We start from the raw sequence: 19,790 nt of genomic DNA, 5'->3' as shown, positions 1-19,790 counted from the left end.
TTGCATGCCAGATTTCTTTCGATTTAGACAGCAGGATGTGTGAAAAGTATTAAACTTCCCTGACACTCATTTTAACAAACAGTGAGAGATATAAAGAGATATGTGCAGCATTTTAGTATGACAACTTGTGAGGGATGAGTTAAACATGTTTCATGGGAGTTGTGCAAGCAGCAACTGAACAATGCACAGGTGAAAAAAATATATTTTCAACAACAAATTCAACAGTTCAACAACAAAATTTCCTCTTTGAACCAATCAGACAACGTGACGCTCACTCGTGTAGGAAACTGCCACCAAATGAGTATAAACCCTACTGGCTCAAAAAGACATTTTCCAACTCTAACAAACGCTTTGCATTCATCTCCAACGCCATGCAGTGTGGTTTATTTGATTGAGTTTTATAAAACCAAGGACATTTTTTTAAGTCAGTAGGAAAACTGGACTAAAGATGGGTATATATTACAAAAATCTAACAATCACTATTTTTTGTAGTATTAGAGCTTTGAGATGGCGGTCAACAAAGAGCCGGTCAGCACGACACAGGAGGCCAAGAAGAAGATGAAGCAGTTGGTTAACCCCTGAGGGGAAAAAACAGACGTTTGACATCGGCTCTACTCAAAATGTACTTCTTTTCTAGTGGAATTCATCAGCAAAGCTTCGAAAAACATTGTAAATTTGAAATAAATGCTGGCTGCTGATGAGTGAACCATCAGTTGGATCATGTCTAAGTTCTCCTTGGTAGACATCTTCTAAGTGAGTACGCATGTATTAATAGCTGTATTGATCATGATCAGCCTTGTGGTCGTTACCTTAATCTCTTTGAACACCAAGGACCCCCACAGTGCTGCAACCAGACCGTATCCCTGCAGAGGAGAACCGAACAAAGTGTTTACTGGGGACAAACCAACAATTCAAATAATTAACTTTTAATCTGTTTCCACTTTGAGGACAGGTTTTTGAAAAACATGCACATAACTTTACTGTGATGCCTCCTCTTTTTAAAAAAAAAACAAAAAAAAAACTGATGAGTACCAAAAAAGAATCAATGTGTGACCCCACTGTAACTATTGAGTTTTGTTGACCCCCGTCACCTTTTGTTTAGGTCAAAATTTCCACTTAACTCGAGTATTTCTCCATTAAAACTCTCATCCTGAAAACTATGGTTTGATTCCTCTGGTCCCCAGATGATGAGTCTGAATATTGCCCCCCCCCCTTGACATTTTTGCTGCACCACCATCAGACAAAAGAATATGTTTAGATTGTCGTTAGTGACCAGTCATGCTCCTTTTGAGAAATTAACCCCCCCCCCCCATTCTGTGCACCCCTTAAGATTTCCTGTTTCAACACCTCAAAAAAATCTCAGCTGATAAATTATGCATGGGAAGGTCTGCACACATCTGAGCGTCTCCAATGATTTTCATCAGACTGCACAGGCATGATGACACATGTACAACATCACTGAAACCTTTGAAAAACAATGAAGAGAGTTTGGATGTAAAACCCTGATTCCAAAAAAAGTTGGGATGATGTGTACAACAAATAAAAACAGAATGTAAACATTTGCAAACAAACTGCTCCAGAGCCAGTGTAGTCATATCCTTTCACACCCAATCATGATACTATCACCTGCAACCAATGAACCTGTTTACCTGTGAAATGTTCCCAACAGGTGTTTTTGGTCTTTTGTTGCTCCTGTTCCAACTTGTTTGAAACGTGTTGCTGCATCAAATTCAGAATAAGCAGATGTTTACAAAAGTCAATCAAGCTGATGAGGTCAAACATGGAATATGTCATCTTTGTGCTTTTTTCCAATTGAGTAGATGTCAAAAAGGAGCGGAAAAAGCATCCTAACTGTCTTGGAATCAGGGTTTTACTTGACTTCTCTTGAACAAAAGTCTGAATTCTCTGTCAACACTAAGCAATTTGGAAAATTGAATCTGCCAGTCCAAGTTGTGGTGAACAGACAGTGTTCATTTCCACACATCAGCGCCCTCAGCTGTCATCATGGACATCATGTACTTACACCACTGACAATAGGAAAGGTGATGACCGCACTCAGGTAGTTATTGGCCAGGAACCAGCAGTACGTGGCCAATGCCCACATCAGTCCAGACAATAGACCTGAAGAACAGAAAGACACAAGAGTTGACTTTCGGTCAAACGGACAAACGGCGAGCAAGTGGAGTTCACAAAGCACATTCAAGCAGATAAATGATGAAAAGAAGTGCCAGGAACTGAATTTAGGCATCTTTTAATTTGTATGTGCACACAGCTGACGCAGCTACAGGAGTTGGTAACTGGGTCGCAAATTGAAGAGTGGCTCTCAGACACAGTCACGTCCCTCATTTTGATTTTCAGTAAATGCAAACATGTAGATGTGGTGCTGAAGCCCCCTACAGTGCCTTGAAATTAAGGTCCACTCTGCAGCCCACCCAGCGAGCTGTAAACCAAACAGCAGATCTAAACTCACAAGCACACGCTGCGTGCCAGGTTTTGGGCTGGAGTGGACATGTTTGCCCTCCAGCGGTTCTGCCTGAATCAACACATCCAACCATCCTCTGAGTGGATGTGTTTGCACATGCAGCTTGGCAAAGGAAGCCGCTGCGTTTCCTCTGATTCTTCCTGTCTCGTCTTGATTCATGTCTTGAGTCAAACTGCAGCTGTTATTAGACACTGATGGCCCCCTGTGCACGACAGCTCCCAGGTGCCCAGAAATAAATCAGCTGGTGGAAAATTTTGTCAAACTGTTGCCAGGACCCCAACTTTCAGTCTCACTGTCTGAGCTAAGTGTGGTGATATGACCAGATGCCAATTCTGAGGCAGCTTTGCTTAGACATGTGGTTCCCAACCGTTTTGGCTTATAGCCCTTTAAAGTGAAGAGATGTTTGCCTTCTCCTCATTGCAAGTTATGGGCTGAATGTGAACATGAAGCGTGAGCAGATTTCCCTTTCAGACAGTTTTATTTAAATGAGTCATTTAAAGAGGTGAAAGTATCCAGAATGTGCAGAGTAAAAAGTATTTTCAGAGCATTTCTTTGATCACCACTGGTTTAAAGCTGATCAAGTCATTTCTGTAAATAAATCCCAATTTTCAGTGAGAATAATGAGAATTTAAGTCTTTTTCTAATAGAATTCATCATTGCTGTAAAGCAAATGCTCAAAAGATTATAATTATGCCCCGAACATCTGTCAGATAAGCTGTGCGTTACCTGGCAGGATGGCTCTGGAGTAGATCCTGGGCCTGTTATTCATGGCAGCGCAGTAGATGGCAAAGTACACTGTGCTTGCAACAAAGATGCCACAGCACTGGGCGTAAAAATAGTCCAGGTCTGTGAAGAAGTTTAAGAGTTCAGTTAATAAAAACGTCAAAGTTAAAGTGATATAAAAGAGCAGCAAGACATTTTACTGCCAAGCAATTCACTGAGCAACCCCACTGAGAGTCTCCCAGGGAGGTGGCTATTCTCTGGATGACCCAGTGTTATTCCAACAGTGTGGTGCAGTCTTAAACCTGAAAGGATGTTGTAATGTTTGTTCCATTTTGACTTTGAGTGAGGTCCATGATGATATGATGGCAGTCACAAACACTGAAACCATACCATAGACACTGGCTCCATGGAACATGCTGTCATGGCACGATGAATGGGTCTTAATGTAGAGGATGGGTGCAAAGGAGGACCCGTACATCAGGCCCGACAGCACGGCCAGCAGGCAGCCGCTGAAAAGACAAGGGGATGGAGAAAGTGCATGATGGATGGATTTTAAATCTCCGCTGACATATTGTGGATAATTTAACCACTGTACTCTGATGAAAATGGATTCTCGGGATTGAAGGTGCATAGAGACACTGGCATGTGCACACCTCTTAAACATTTCATTTCAGGCAAACAATTGAAAAGGAGACACCGTGCATTGCTTGCACGGCTGATGCTGTACCCGCTTGCACTTTTACAGCCTATCACTGCTGTTTGATTGCTTCATTTTGAGTGTGAACATTTTCCCTGCTTATTGCATTATTTTGCTGCTGCAGCCAATTTTCTCAGTTGGATGAAACTGTTTATTAAGTCACGATTAACAGAAAGGCTTATGTCACTTGCTAATACACAAATCTTGTTACATTCAAAGCCAAGCTGGCCAGCAGCTGCAGAGTGAATAACTTAAGCCTCTGGTGAAAGCCTCTGGCTTCTTCAAAATATTTAAAATGATCTTTGTGGAGGATTTTCATTGATAATTTAATCGCAATCTGTGCCTTCTTTCAGTTCAATATTTGTACACACAGCTCACTGACTGCTAACGAGTTGAGCTCACATGAACCTCCTGGTCTTCGGCCTGATGACATCTATCCAGAACTCTGAGGATCTTGGTCCATAGCTGTCTGAATACGTTCTCTGCAGAGAGGAACAGCATTCCTAATATGGAGTCATGTTGTCTTTCAGAACAATGACGCCATCAAAACACACAAAACAAGACAGAGTCATCAGAGCTCGCCCTGACAAACCACGAGGCTGGAATTGATTGTCCTTCAGATTCTCCTCCGGAGATTATTGGCAAATTTAAATTTGCTTTGATGGTGACATCAAATGACTTCCCGAAAAGAGGCGACAAAAATAAAACATCCAATCAATGTACTCACCCTGTCACTAAGTAATGGAATTGGTTCAGAGTTAAGATGCAGTTCCACGTCTGTTCTCACGAAGAAGAAGATCAGGCCACTGGAACAAATACAAAAGTCACGTCTGTCATTCAAAATAAAGGTCGGCAGAAAGCTTCGATAACCATGTTTTTGTTCTTATAGCAGCTACAGTATAAAACTACTGAACTTCCGAAATTACAGTTTACCTGAGCAGACACAACCCGGCTCCGCAATAGTTTAATATGGGCCTGGAAACATCCTGAGCAACAATCCCGAACCAGCCAAACCTGTGAAACGCAGACAAAGTCAACAAGCTGCCTTCGCTCACTTAAATGCCCCTTGTTTAAAAGTTAAACTTCATGTAAAAAACTAACAAACTTTGTATTTTGAGTGGAAGAAGCTACAATAATCTGGCTCACCTTGAAGAGGCCCAGCCCATTAACAGACTAGCAGATCCCCAAATTAAAATCCCGAGACCGAGGCCAATCGCTTTAACAATTGGAACAGCTGCTACGTTGCCTGTAGATGACGAGGAAGAGGCGGTTAACAGCGTGCACGTCTTACAGTGTGGACGTCCCGTGTGTTTCACCCTCTAAGTGAAGCTGGGGACAAATGACTTTCTCCACTCTGACAGAGAGCCAGTGTGCTCAAAATGTCCACAGTATTCCTACAGGTGTTGATACAGTGTGGGAGCAGTTGACACTTGGTTTTGTCCAGTAAAACACACACACACACCTTTTGGGGAAATTACATAGACGCTTATTAATTTCCGGGAGAATTACCATAGTCATTACTCGTCTAACCCTATGTCAAGCCTTCACTGTAGAAATTAATTGTCATTATGGGGACTTGATTTTGTGCCCATAAGGAAGGAGATGCTCCGCAACGTGACTGTGTGGACAAATTTATGTTACCGCAACACACACAGACCCACACACTGTAAAGACAGTGATTGGAGTGTTTTGTCATCCTTCAATAGAAAGAGATCCTGTGACCGCATGTGGTCTAATCACGAAGCTCTTACAGTACATTCAAGATGTTTGCCTGACAAAGACACTGATTGCTGAAACCTTGCTATGTCTTTTCCTTTGTATGCTGCTTTTGTTCTGCACCCACTATGATTGGATGTGCACACTCTCCACTTTTAACACTTACGATATTTTTTCTGAATGTGAAATTGTCACAAGCGCTACAGAAACACTCACTGACACACACCTTGTATCATTTCTGGCACAAAAAGGGAAAGTATCTTCATTTTTCTTTGTAGTGTTAATATAAATCACAAAACTGGGACACAGTGTCCTCAAAGTTGGTCTCATCTCTCACAGGAGGAGCACCAACATCATCGCTTTAAGTCCATCTGCTGCATCCCAACGTACGGCTGGACACGTGATCCTGTGAGACCAAACTGGCCTAAACCACATGAGAAACATGAAGAATGATTTGAGTTTGAAGCTCCCATGAGACGATACCTGTGGCCCAGATGACACCTCCAAGCATTGCAAAAGGGTAGAATTTGGGCGACTGAAGCATCAAGTCTCCAATCATAGACACAAGCCATATCGCTGCACAGGTTATCCACTGGAAGAACATACCTGTAAACACGACACAGGCAAATTCTCATGCAGCCTGACAACATTTTAAGAACTAGAAAAGTCTTGAAACAAGATTAAATTGCTGTGCGCTTACCATCTCCTGTCTCTATTCTTTTGAGAGGAACAAAGTTGCTCCCATACAACAGCATAGAAAACACAGTTGCAGCAATTCCATAAGCGAAATGAGTGATATTGGTTGAGTTATAGGTGAAATCGAATGTTTCCAGCTTGCCAGCAGCAGCATTTTCACCGAATTCGGCACCTGGAAGAATTTTTGAAGCAAAACAAACGTCCATGATGGTTGATTTCGCCTCCCCACATTTGTCGTCACGGACCAATTACAGCCTCCATACCTTGTTCAGTGGCATGTCCAGTGCTGTGACAGCTCACCATCAATAATATGGTGACAAAAAACAGCAAAGGTGGATATTTTGCTTCAAGCATGTTAAAACTAAGCATTTGTTTTCTGTGAGATAGCCAGTCCACATTAAAAAACTGCCACAGGCCCCGAGTGTCTGCTGTGGTGAGGGCTCACACTCGGCCAGGTGCTGCCAATTATCTAATCACTCAATCTGGGGGCTGCAGTGATTCATGACAGTAATGCAAATACTGTAGAGCAGGAGGAAAAACACCTCAGCTTGATGCCTTCCATCATGCCTGTTGTCTGAAATAAGCTGTGATCCTCAGTTGTTTAGTTTACTCTTTACTGAAATTAAATTAACAAATGATCCCAACATGGCTGCTGAGGTCTGAACACTTATTTGCCCGGTGCGATGAAGAGGACAGTGCTTATCTGGACATCAGTCTTTATAGGCCGCTACACAATAGTTCTATATTTAAACCTGTTTTTACTCCGATCAGGAAATCCTGGATATGAGCTGCAGAGCCCAGGCTGCATTTCCCTACCGCACGAGGATGTTTTAAAGGTTTCCTGTCACACATTTCTATTCTGCTCTCTCCACCATCTGAACAGCCAATTAGGAATGGAAGAAGTGGACCAGCAGATGTCGCCTAAAACGCGTGGATGCATCCGTGATGGATCAAATACTCCTTGTAATTCAATTTATAACGTGTAACTCCACACCTTCACCTCTAACCTGTACATTCAGATTTAATCAAGTCATATCACCATGAAGTCCACAGTGTCCTCATAGAGATGAATGTGTCTCAAGATATAATTCTTATGACATTTGAGCTCTAACTGCATGATATTCATCCTTAAAGTGGTTTATTTGGCTGAAAGATTTGCCCGGGAGGCCATTCAGAATATAATGGGACCACTTTACATGACTTATTCATGACTTGAGTGCATCTGCAGAACATTTTATAGAGTAAAACAAACTGAAATACCATGCTTTGTGCGGGGGTGTTTAATGAATCTCAGCGGAATACTCAGGCTGATTGGTGGTGTCGGTGCTTAATGTGTATTTTAGCAAATAGGATCTAAGCTATATCTGAGAGAAGAAGGAAATAACACACACACACACACACTGTCAAAGATCAAGTCGCCTCATGTTAGAGGGTGGTTTCCCAGCCCGTCCATCCCCTGCGCAGTTGTCTCCGTGCTCTGTGTGGCCAGAAATCCTCCCTTCCAAAGTGAGTTTCGGAAGTTGAGCGCTCCTCCTGCTTTTCTGAGTTGGGCGCAAAGAGACACTCAACCATGATACTTCCATAAGTTCTAATGGGGAAGTCTCGCTCTCACTGGCTGTGCTTCCCTTGTCTAAAACTGACCGGCAGCTTTCGGAGGTGCCCTCTTTCTAAAAGGAGCCTGGTAATTGCGAGCGTGTGTGTTGTCTATTTGTTTTTTGTGGTTTCACAAGTTGGATACTCGCAGCAGCACCGGAACAGAAGGACTGACAGAGACAAGCACCAACACACCCGTGGATTGTATAATTTGGATGTTAATGATGCGCTGCCAGATTCTGCGGATTTGCGGACCGGTGCGGGCTTTGTGGTCCCGACACGATCCAACGTGGTGTACATAACGCTTAAATCTAAGCGCCTGAAACCAGCAAATATCCGGGGTACAATCAGACCCAAACTGAGGAGAAAAGTGAGACGGACTAAGTCGGCAAATTCAGCTTTTACGCAGAACAAACTTGACACTTTGGAGCGAGACGCGGGCCAAATTAAGCGCAACTTTGCACGCAAGTCCTCCTTGGGAGAAACCAGGGATGTCGATTATAAGTCATTGGATATAATCCATAAATCTCATGCAGATGCAAAAACAGACTCTCACATTAGCTCTATCCGAATTTACAGCCAGAGGGCACCGCCGTGGTTCAGCCCTGATGACGTGAAAGCCATGCGCTTTCTTGCGGATGCCAAAGTTGTGCGCATCAAAGAAGTTTCTCACGGAGACTCTCCATCACTTCTGATATTTGAGGGCGAGACGAGCGGTTCAGTGACCAACCAAAAACACACAAAGCTGAGCAATGTATGTGCAGCGCAGTGTGGAGTAATCAGCAGCCCTGTGGACACCACCGAGGTCTTCGCCTTTCATCTGGACAGGGTGCTGGGGCTCAATAGGACATTACCGGCTGTAAGCAGGAAGTTCAGCTTTTTGCACGGTATGTCACCAGACAGGAGGCCAGGGGTATTCACAGAGGCTGGGAAACAGTCAGTATGGAGTGCTTTTAAAACCAAGTCAATGCATAACTGCACTGATGATCATCATCATCATCATCAGCTGCACATCAGGGCACGAGGGAGCCATAGAGAAGGAGAGAGATGGAGGCGGTTGTCTGAGGAAAATAAATTACACTCTAACTTCACTGGCTGGTTTCCTCACTAAGGGTGGAGCTCCTTTCTCTGTATTCAAGATCCAAATTGCGAAAGATCACCACCACAGCTCTGGTTGTGCTGATAAGCAGCTCTATGCAACTCTGTCACAGATTTAGGTGGTTTTTGGAGGTAAAGCCATAACAATTTATACTGCGAGTAACCCCTGTGCAGTAACCTGAAGTTGTTGTCTAGTGGTGGGTGAGGTGGACACTGATGATCCAACAGACAAGTGTGTTTGAGCCTCATACTCAAACTCTACCTGCACATTGTTCTGAATGTCAGCATGACCATGGAGACCAGCCTGACTCCAGAGCCAGTCCAGAAGTATTCAAGGCCAAAATTGGAAAAATTGGAGGCATGAGACTGAGGACAGGACCCTCATTGTCAAATGTCGGTGACTAGATTCAAGTACAGAAGCTGAACTATGTCTCAAATTCCCTAAAATAGTCCAGAGAGATGTACTATGATTAATTGTGAGACATTTGAAGTTGTTAAGTCAAACTTGTGCTTTTGCTTGTTACTGTCGAAGACCCCTGAGAAAACATCAGCACAGCCTGTAATGAGCTCCTCCAAAGGGTGTAACTAATGTAACAGATAAGGAGCAAACACAGAGCAGGCGGGGGAGCGCCGCCGTCCACTTTCCTCTCCACCCCACATCACCATTATTCCATCTATGACTCACATCTGCCAAGGAAAGAAAAATAACCCACATTGCTTTCTCCGCTTTGCCTGAGATAACAAAGCACCATGTTTCCGACAAACAAGTTCCATTAAAATCTTCTACATACGTATAAAATATTTATGAACTGAGCAGCGTATTGGTCAAGTTTTGGGCCCCTTTCAACGTGTGCCAGAGAAAATGATGTAACAACTTCTGGAGTTTCCTCACACATAACTTCACTGCTCACCATTTGCAATATGTGGACTTTCTCCCTCCTGCTCAGTTACCTGAGGGAGATTGAATGGCTGCCAAAGAGAGCACCGCTGATAAAGTCTAGGCATTGCTCTGTAAGCTTTTCCTGGATAAAAATAGGTTAAAAAAAACTCACTGAGACTCAACAGTTGCTGAAACCCGACCATGTAATCCTTTTATCCTCCCTCTTTAGATGGCCAGCCCTGTCCAGTGGTGTCATGGGACGCATCTCTCTACCCAGAAGGCCTTGCTGCAGGTTGGTCCACCGTGAGGTTAACATGGGGGGAGTACCAGAGCTCCCTGAAGCAGAGGTGCTGGCATAAAAACAGCAGCCCAAAGCCTGACTCCGGCTGCTCCACGGTTCATCACTATGAGTGGAGTAAACTGGCTCTGTTTGACTTCTTGTTACAGGTAACAAAAGCAGTCTGGAAATGAAATCTCGCTGTGATGGAGACAGATTTGATATATTCCACATTTCTCTCAATGTGAACAAACATGTCTGCAACTTTTCTGTGCTTCGGTTGGCTTTTGTGCAAATACAGCCTCAGGCCTTACTGAATTCCAAAAATGCTTTATACATGACTTTTTTTTTGTCTGACATCAGCAATATGTTCCAACAGCTGTTATTGCAGAAGAAATAGGCGAAAAATCTTCAGAGGTATTGTCCTTCATAGCTGTCTTTTTTCCTGTGTGGGAAGCCTGGATCTCTGATCAGATTTTGACGTTGAGGACACATCCCCTGACAACGGTTTAATTCATCCCCTGATCATAAAAGAGCAACTGTAGCAGAGAGGAACTGGAAAATACTTAGTTTAAAAATAGTTTGTGTACTACTAAATCAGCCATTGAGGCAAAGTGCCACAGCTTTGATTCTTCATCGTCAGTTCTTGTTCCTTACAAGTAAATAAGTCATGAGAAATTCACATTCGGTCCACAGGGCTCGTAAACCATCTTTTCAAGCTAAACTGATATATTTTATAGTGAATAACAGACAAATCACAGCTATTCGTATCATAGCAGGATACTTTGACAACAAGCATGGCTGAAGCCGAAGTGGAGCTCCTGTGCTCCCTCTAATTGCCACTATCATTGCTGAGTGTGAGCGAGTGACAAAACTTCCAACACATCCCTCTCTAAAAGACATTTTTTCCTTTGGTTCTTTCTTATAATTCTTCTGCAAATGAGGCAAAATCATCATTTTCATTCATGTAATATTACAATTGTCGCTATTGTCTGACTTAATTAGTCTCTGACAGGATTTTCATCCTCTGAAAGTTATTAATTCATGAGGAAAACAATAACCCCTGCAGAGGTCTACTCTTAAAGAAAAAGAGAAATATAATGCTGTGAACAAATGAGAAGTAAATGCCTTACTTTGTCACCTGGCTTGACATTTAGTGGTTAATAACATCAGATATATACACTGTGTTTCCACTAGCTGAGCCCAATAAGTGTTTGAAGTCCATTACAGTGAACGCTGGGGAACACTTGGCGGAGTTAAAAGTTTTGTTTTTCTGTTGTTGGACGTATTAGGGCTTGCAGACGGGTACCCTTAGGCTTGATTGGCAGGTATCCTGGAGGTTTTTCAGCTCATCACACTTCAAGCCGTGATGGATGCACATTGAACCCGCTCGACATAATCCTGGCTTCAGAAGTCCCATATGAAACCTGGTTGTATTTAGTCTGCCAATCAAATGTTTTAGCATATAGAAAGGGAGGGATGTTTGTAGCTGTAGTCTGGATTATGGCCAGTGCTTGTGGATGAAGCAAGAGTTACAGTATATGAGAGGAAGTGCTGCCTGAAAGTCCCCTGTGCAGCCATGTCACAGAGAGGTCTGGTGATTGATGTCCATATCTTATCAAATAAACAAGCTGCACTCATGCCAAAGAGGCATTCATAATAAAAAAAAAACTTTATTTATAGAGCACCTTTCATACAAGAATTGCAGCTCAGTGCTTCACAACAAAGAAGTCACATGCACCAAGTGCTTCACATAAAAAAAGACAGAATGAACATAAAAACAGGGACAGAAAATAAAGGAAACATTTGATGCAGGTTAAATCCCATTTATACAATAATAATAAAAATAAGATAAAAGGTTTAGCATCCAACCTGCTGGATGTTTAGTTGTTTCTGTGACAAGCCAATTAAATTATTTTATCTTGTAATGGAGTTATAGTGTGATCTTTGACGTAATATAAAAGAAGTCAGTCGATGTTCCAGATTCCAGTCAGAATTTTGATTGTGTTCTCGACACATCGACTAGAATTATCCTCTGAAGAAATATGAACTTTCTTTTCCAGATCCACAACCGCCTGGATCAGAGCTGCTGTGGGTTCAGGCCCAGGCAGGAGGATGCGTGCGTGGAACTGGGCCACCACGCCGATTGTGGGAACCAGAACGGAGTACAACTGGCAAACATCATCTACAGGGGTCACGACCCCCGACACCTAGTCTTCACCAACAACAAGGGCTTCTTCGACCGCAACGAGGACAACCTGGACTTCCGGCTCCTGGAAGGAATCAAAGAGTAAGTTTTGATCTCAACACTGAGGCCAGAAAACATCTGTTATGTGGTGAATACTGATGAAGACAGTGTTTTATTTTTTAATGATCTGTTAAATTAATATGGGCCTTATTCATGACAGAGTTTCTCATTTTTCCTCCTCAACAACATTGTTGAAAAATTCCAGCGTGCAAAGATGATCTGAATCTCTGCCAAGCCTGTTGGGAAACTCTGAATTTCAAACAATCACACAATAATCTGTGCGAAACAGTTATCACAAAGAATGAAATGCAGTTTTTTAAACTTTCAAATCTGGCTGTGATCTTTTAAACCGGAGTTTAAATGTTAAAAAATATTTAGACCTGGTTCAACAAAGTAAATGCATGTTTTGGATTTGAATCTGGGGGGCATGATGATGTGTTCTTTCTGTTTACTCTCCTCTGATCTGTGTGGATCTGTAATTCCAAACCACACTGCACAGAAACTGCTTTCATTCCATCTATCGTTTGATCAATAAATCAGGGAGTCATACCACACTGGACACAGAAAAGAAACTGGTTTGGCAAGCACGCTCTCCAAACCCACACATGGATCCTTGTGATCCTCATCAAAACCGTGGCTTCTATTCTGGCATTTAAATCAGACGTAAAAGCAGCCGCAGTCTAAATAGCTGTTATCAGCTGACCTTAGACTGCAAGACCACAAGACGTCTTTAATACCTGATCTTAGTTTGATCAAGTCTCTGCAGATCTGAGAGGCTTCTTTGACTTTTATCGAAGCTAAATAAGCTTACATTTGATGACTTATTCCAGGCACATTCCAAACTGACATGCTCAACATGCGGGATCGCAGTTTATTGGAAAAGCTGAGCTGCTTGAAAATCTAAACCGGTCAACTTGTTTAACTTTCAAAAAACCCTTTGCAAACTTCAAATACCAACTCCTTTCTTGAGCTCTTATTGCATAGCTGTGCATCTACACACGGCACAGAGGGAGGAAGAAGGATAAAATGTAGTTTGAGGTTATTAAGTTATATTTATGGACTCAGATATTAGTTTTTTCTGCCTTATTCTTTCACTGCTGCTGTTGTTGTTATTGTTTTCTGCACTGTGTTGCTGTTGCCTTCTTAATATTGCAACATAGAGTAAAGAAACAACCAAAATAAAGTTGCAGCAAAGACAGATTTGATTCCAGCTGTTTCTATTTTTGGCACGTTTGGTGCTGCTATGCTACAAAAGCAGGCTGCTGTGGTTTGCCCAGTGAGAACCAATTGGATTATTTCTGCTCCCAGCCAAGAGGAGCTTGTACCTGAAACTAAAACTCAATTTGATTTTACTTCCTCTTCACTTTCTGTCCTTCTAGGCTTCCGGAGCAGGCCGTGTCGGTGCTGAGGAGCAGGAGGCTGAGGGAGAAGCTGCTGCAGTCTCTGTTCCTGGACCAGACATACTGGGAGAGCCAGGGCGGCCGGCAGGGCATCGACAAGCTGATTGATGTGATCGAGAGGCGGGCCAGCGTCCTCCTCACCTACATCAACGCTCATGGGATCAAAGTCATCGCGATGAACGTGTGACGAGAGTCCCGGCAGTCAGGTGGCCAAATTACTGAGACACAGACCAAGTAAATGAATTGCTTGAGCTCTGTGACTTCACTGTCTTTTGTACCACAGAAGCTTTATCAACTCACATTTTCTAAATAGGCCTGGATAAAAACATAAAATTGTCATACATATTCTAATTTATGACAACTCTTTAATATCAGTTTATATCACAATACTGCAAATATGTATGTTGTCAAGTAAAACTGGCCCCAATCCTCAGGAACATGTCAATGTACAGAGAAATACTGGGAAAATGAAGCAATATTCATGAGTTATTTTATGTTATTTTTTTTATTTATGTGTTTCTAACAATAACAAATATCATATTGCTAATGAAGGACTTGTTCTAAATTGCCCACTATGATTTCAAAATAGCATCGGTTCACTTGTTGATGACTCTAACAGCAAGCTGTTCAAGTCATTTGAGGTCCTTTGCATAAGATAAAAGGAGATGCATTAATTTAACGAATTTCCACATTTAAAATGAGCTTAACTTATACTCAAAGGAGCTGGTTTCGCCCCTTTCGAGTCTTCATTTCTTTCACCCCCAGGCGTGGAAAACGCTGCAGTTCCACATTTCCTCCTGAGGCCGTCCAGCAGTGAGCGGCAGGTATTGAGAGCCTCTTAGCGTAGCCACAATCCAGATCCACTCGGCTTGACTGGGGGCACACAGTACACACTGGAAAAAAGATGTCAGTTTAAGTTATTTGATCTTGTGTCCAATTTTTTTTTCACAAAACTCCAGAGAAATCAAATTATTATCACAATTGTATGTTTTTAAGATCTAATACAACATCACTTATTATCATGAACATTGCATATTGTAACACATGTTTGGGCCTACTGACTGTACACTGAAGAACTTAAAGATGAGAGATACATGATATTATTCTCGTTTATATGCAATCTTATTTTCAATTTAACTACAAAAACACCTTTAGCTGTAACCTTTTTCACTGTTTTTATTTATTTTTGTACTTGCTTTTTTAATTGTTGAAGATGTTTGAGAATCAGATGGTCAATAAAAGCATTCATTCGTCAAGTATTCGTTGCATTGCACTTGATTTCAGGTCACGTGTCAATCACAGAAAGGTCTGCAATTTCATTTGCATCTACTGTGCCGTGATTTTATGAAAAGTTTGACATTATATTTTCTTAAATTAAAAAAAAATTCGACAAATAACTATTAAAAGTAGATCAACTGTATAAAAACTGCATATGCAAGCACATTTTTCTCTCGTGTCCACACAGTAAGAGTCAAAGCAGGGTCTAAAATAGTCTGCGGCTGTGAAATCTGAGCCACAGCGAGGTGCCTGCTCTTCATGCTGTAGTAAACAGTGTGTTTTGGCCTCTGAGAGTTGGAGTCGACGGGGCTTTGGAGGCTATTTTCTCGCGTCCATTCACTCGGCTGTTGTTTTAACCCCTCTGCACCCGTATTAGTGCGTCAGTGGCTCCATGCCTCTGTGTGTTTGTGTTAGAAAGACCCCTCTAGTTCCCAGAGTGCTCTGCAGCGGAACTTACTTTCTTTGCACACATGTGTGTATGCATATTCTCACACGATAGCATACGCCCACACAAAAGATGACTTTTGACCAATATATGCATGCGACGATAAAGACGTGCAGGGACACATACGCAAGCATTAGGACGTGGAGCTTCCCTGACAGGTTCCTCATGTGCCCACATTTAGTCCTACTCAGTGAAATCAGACCAACGCAGAAACAGTGTGGAAAGTTCTGCAGGTCAAGTGCTGCACTCCAAACTGACAAACAAGCCATTACAAGCAGCTGCTTTGTCAACTCAGACACACTCATGTAAGCAAAAGTGTGCAGCGTTATTTAATATTAGCAGAAAAATGCAGCGCAGATATTGCAGCATATAGCCTGCTGATTCCACTCATTGTAATGGGTAAAGGCCCATTTAGCAAAACACAAACTGCACTTGATCCTGAACAAACAGGGTGATCAGATAAATCTATGGTGAAAGCTTAACAAGAGGAAAAAATTTGCATCACTTTAAAGTTTCAGTGGCTTAAAGGAAAATGCAGTGTTCGCAAATTGTATGTCCTCAGGCAAATTGCTCAGTATTAAATACCTTAAAGAGGCAGCGTGCTCTGGGGCTCAGTTTTCACATTTTGTCAAGCAGGTTTTGGCTTGAGCGCCGAGGAGGTTTGTGTGTCTGTTAAGCTGTTAAATGTGATCATTTTTGCATCAGTTTTCAAGAAACCTCCCAAGGTTTAGCTTCGGGAATAGTTCGTCAAAAGTATGAAATTACCGTGACTGCTTCTTTTCTCTGTCGACAGGCCTGACATGTTTGCGCTTGTTTATGCAGAAAATGAGCCTTTTGCCCAATTTGTCTCAGTGTGTCTACTTCTCTTCATCTTCCTTTACTCACCTCTTCTTTTCAACCACAGCTCAGTTTGGCATTTTTGTTTTGCTTCCTGTTTCCAAAGAAGAAGATTTTGAGCTTGTGGCTGTGGATGAGAATAATTTGGGACGGTTTATCTCAGCTGAGTCCAGCTGGTTGCCGCTTGGTCAAACTCCAAACAGCATCCAAACAGAGGAGCCCTTTATTCTTGTAGCCTCAGCTCAGCGGTGATAATCACTCTGGTTTACCATGATCTCATTTTTCCCATTCCCTGCTCTCCGAAGTTTACCAGTGCAGTGCAGCAGCATTGGTCAGAGTCACTCATTTACTCTAAGATTTCTCCATTTATGATTTTAATTTGATTTCTCCCAGTTAGCTGTTCTATTTGCAGCTGCACAAAGAACTTTAGGCATTTGCAGCATCCTATAATTTGCATCATTAGTGTCCAGAACATGTAACAGAATGTCAGTGCAGACAGTCCAGATGATGCTTTCGCGGAGCTTCGTCACTGCTGTTTTGGACACTTTTAGCTCAAACATTTAGGCATAGAGTTAGATGAGATGATTCATTCTCACATCTATGCACTCAATACTGAATATGAAGCTACAACCAGCAACCAGTTAGCTTAGCCTAGCATGAATACTGGAAACAGGTGGACACAGTCATACTGTTCAAAAGTGTTAACAGAACTATTTGAGGTGGGCTACATAGCAGGCTAGCTGATTCCTCCATGCTAAGCTAAGCCAACTGGCTGCTGGCTCTAGCTTCATATATATATATATATATATATATATATATATGCGTGGATTAAAAATTTCTGGGGGGTGGAGCTTCTTACCTGTTGCAGCTCCACTTCCTCTGATAAGCCATAGCAGCTTTCACATTGCTTTGAAGCTAATGTGTCTCACTGTTTTCTCAAAAGCCTTCGTAATTCTTGGACCATGTAGTCTTGGAAGCATCTGGAACATCACACTGCCTTTCACTGCCAAGTCTCTCCAGGAGTGTTTTAACAACACAGCACCTGGGTGGTCACTGGCAGAACCCTCCAGAGGTAGATTACATGGATAACAAGAAAAAAGCACCAAAAGGATCCTCTTTTGTCTCCGTCAACACAGGAACCACCAGACACAACAAAATGTGCTGCCACGTCGCCTCTGTTGGGATGGAAGTTCACTTTCTGCTGATAAGGAGGAGAAAATGAAAGAATGTCAACATGTGTCACATGAACTCAAGTCAAAACTTGCTTTTTTCACGAAATAGCCACATGATTCTCTGCTTGGAGATTTATGGGTCAGGCCACACGATGAGTAACAGTCTTTATTGATGATTTCAGTTGCAAACCTTTTTTTTTTTGCAGGACTGGCACCTTGCCTGGATCTTTTCATCTCATCCTTTGTGAAAAAGAGCGAGTCTGAGGGGATTTAAGTCATCTGTCCTGACTGAATATAGCTGATCCTACCTCTCATTCCTTCAGTGTTTCATTATCCCATCACTTGTCAGTTGAAATGGTATCTTTTATAATTTGGTTTTATTTCCCTCTAAAATATGGCTTTTTATTTATTTATTTATTTATTTTTTTGAAAACTAAACTTTTGTTTCTCTCTGGTTTATATTCATTTTGCATGCACTTGTCTTATTCAGGGCTAAGTGGTTGTGTGGTTGTTGTCAAACCATATAGCTTTGATGTTCCCATGTTCCCATATCTACAATTTTTGTGTAATTATTGTTATTAGTTATTGAAGAATTCAACCTTATCCTCCCGGTGCAGCTATCTGCTTCTTTAGAAATAAATGTCATCAGCAAATATGCTGCACTAATAAGTGGATAATACCACTAAAAGTTCACTTCAGACTACAGCCGCAGCTCAGACTGAAGCCCTCTGTCAGCTAAGAATGCTACCAAGTGAAACAGTTTTGCCAGAGGCATTGTATGGACATGCTGATAATGATTTGAAAATGATTTAATGAAAGCAGTGGGTCGAGAATCAACTTGACGCTGAAGCTCTGAAAAATGAATGGACTCAAATTCCTTCAGGAGAGATTTTGATTTTTAAACAGGTGAAAAATCCACGTGTGAAGAGGTGAACGTGAATCGATTCTGGCTCGTCTGTGATGGACCAAGAAGAAGGCGAGGGAGCAAATTCCTTTAGGATTAAGATCATAGGCAATATAAGCACAGTGCAGAGTGTGTTACCAGGACTTTTCATCTTGAGTCTGGAGGAGTCCTGCAGGTCAGGAGGGGAACATTTCCCTTGGAGCTGATTCGGATTCAGTGTGTAGCTCGAGGACATATTAGCAGGACATCCGAGGTCATAGGGGATCAATCCACGTTTCAGTTACAAGGCAGACTCTCCAACCACTCGTCTACCCAGCTTTTATTTTGTCCTGTCAACATCTAATGCTGAACCTGAGAGAAGAAGGTTGCAGGAAGTGCAGCAGTGCCCACTTTTTGTGCATTGTGTACGCATTGTTTAGTGGTTGGTAATTGTGGTAACTCGAAGACCACAAAAGACCACTGATTCATTTACACACCATGAATCAGGCCTGCTCAGTAATCTGGACAGAATACCAGAGAATAAAATGTGTCTATATATGTGATTTCACTTGCTGCATTAAGTTTTGAGGCATTTAATGGACACTAGGAGAAGCTAATTTTCAGCTAAAATGAATTTTTAAAATGACCAATATTTTCATCTTTTCAGCCTCAAGTATATCTTTGTTTTCCTTCCAAAACACTATAAAAATTCAGTGTTTCCCCTCAATAATGCTCAAAGCAGGTTGTGATTTCCAATTCAACTAACTCAGGAACACTCCTCAACTGACCCTAAAACCCTCAACTGAAGGTCATATTGTTGAAATCCTTCAATGATCCACTCCTGTTCGTGGCAACATGATCCAGTTACATTAAAAAGCTGACAATGACAATACAACATCACGGCAGGTTTTACAGGCTGTGGTCAGAGAAGGACCTTCATCATTTCACCTCAGATCCAAGCCCAAGCAGAGACATCTAAAGCCGTGGAGCTGCATTAAAGGGATCAGCGCTCATCCTAAAAACCGGGGTCTCCACGGACTGGCATCTCAAACATCTGCTCCCGGAGATTTATGGGCCAATCAAACAGTTGTGGGCTGAATATGTCACATTCTATATTTAGAGATCTTGTGATGAGAGAGGCGTGGCATGTGGGGCACGCAGACTCTGAGCGAGACCATTGAGGCTGATTGCTCATATGATTTAAAACATTAGCTGCCAATGAATCACATGAGGGGAAAATGTGTTTTTAATTATTTTTTATCTGGCGATTTCTCCTCAATGAGGAACTTGTTGATTATGTAAAACAGTTTCTCTGGTGCGCACTAAAAGGTTTTGAACAGCCACATTTTTAATTACTGCAATACT

At 42.0% G+C, this 19,790-nt stretch overlaps 2 protein-coding genes across 2 annotated transcripts; one reads left to right on the top strand and one right to left on the bottom strand.

The window, feature by feature from the left end:
- Window positions 1-494: 494 nt before the first annotated feature.
- Window positions 495-6,668, bottom strand: tmem144b (transmembrane protein 144b). The gene is made up of 12 exons (XM_041944663.1): window positions 6,578-6,668; window positions 6,319-6,486; window positions 6,102-6,224; window positions 5,049-5,148; window positions 4,836-4,916; window positions 4,630-4,708; window positions 4,305-4,384; window positions 3,596-3,714; window positions 3,209-3,328; window positions 2,024-2,121; window positions 810-863; window positions 495-578 (listed from the first exon to the last, which is right to left on the bottom strand). Exons 1-12 carry the CDS (start codon window positions 6,666-6,668, stop codon window positions 495-497), a joined length of 1,197 nt encoding a protein of 398 aa, XP_041800597.1.
- A 1,170-nt stretch (window positions 6,669-7,838) lies between these two features.
- Window positions 7,839-15,059, top strand: gask1b (golgi associated kinase 1B). The gene is made up of 4 exons (XM_041944047.1): window positions 7,839-8,794; window positions 10,115-10,332; window positions 12,226-12,452; window positions 13,790-15,059. The coding sequence occupies exons 1-4, from the start codon at window positions 7,906-7,908 to the stop codon at window positions 13,995-13,997; spliced, it is 1,542 nt and encodes a 513-aa protein (XP_041799981.1). The 5' UTR covers window positions 7,839-7,905; the 3' UTR covers window positions 13,998-15,059.
- Window positions 15,060-19,790: the final 4,731 nt, after the last annotated feature.

Source organism: Chelmon rostratus, chromosome 9 (assembly GCF_017976325.1).
Source record: "Chelmon rostratus isolate fCheRos1 chromosome 9, fCheRos1.pri, whole genome shotgun sequence".
Taxonomy (NCBI): domain Eukaryota; kingdom Metazoa; phylum Chordata; class Actinopteri; order Chaetodontiformes; family Chaetodontidae; genus Chelmon; species Chelmon rostratus.
The sequence above is the reverse complement of the archived record's forward strand: the minus strand, read 5'-3'. Positions and strand labels throughout refer to the sequence as shown.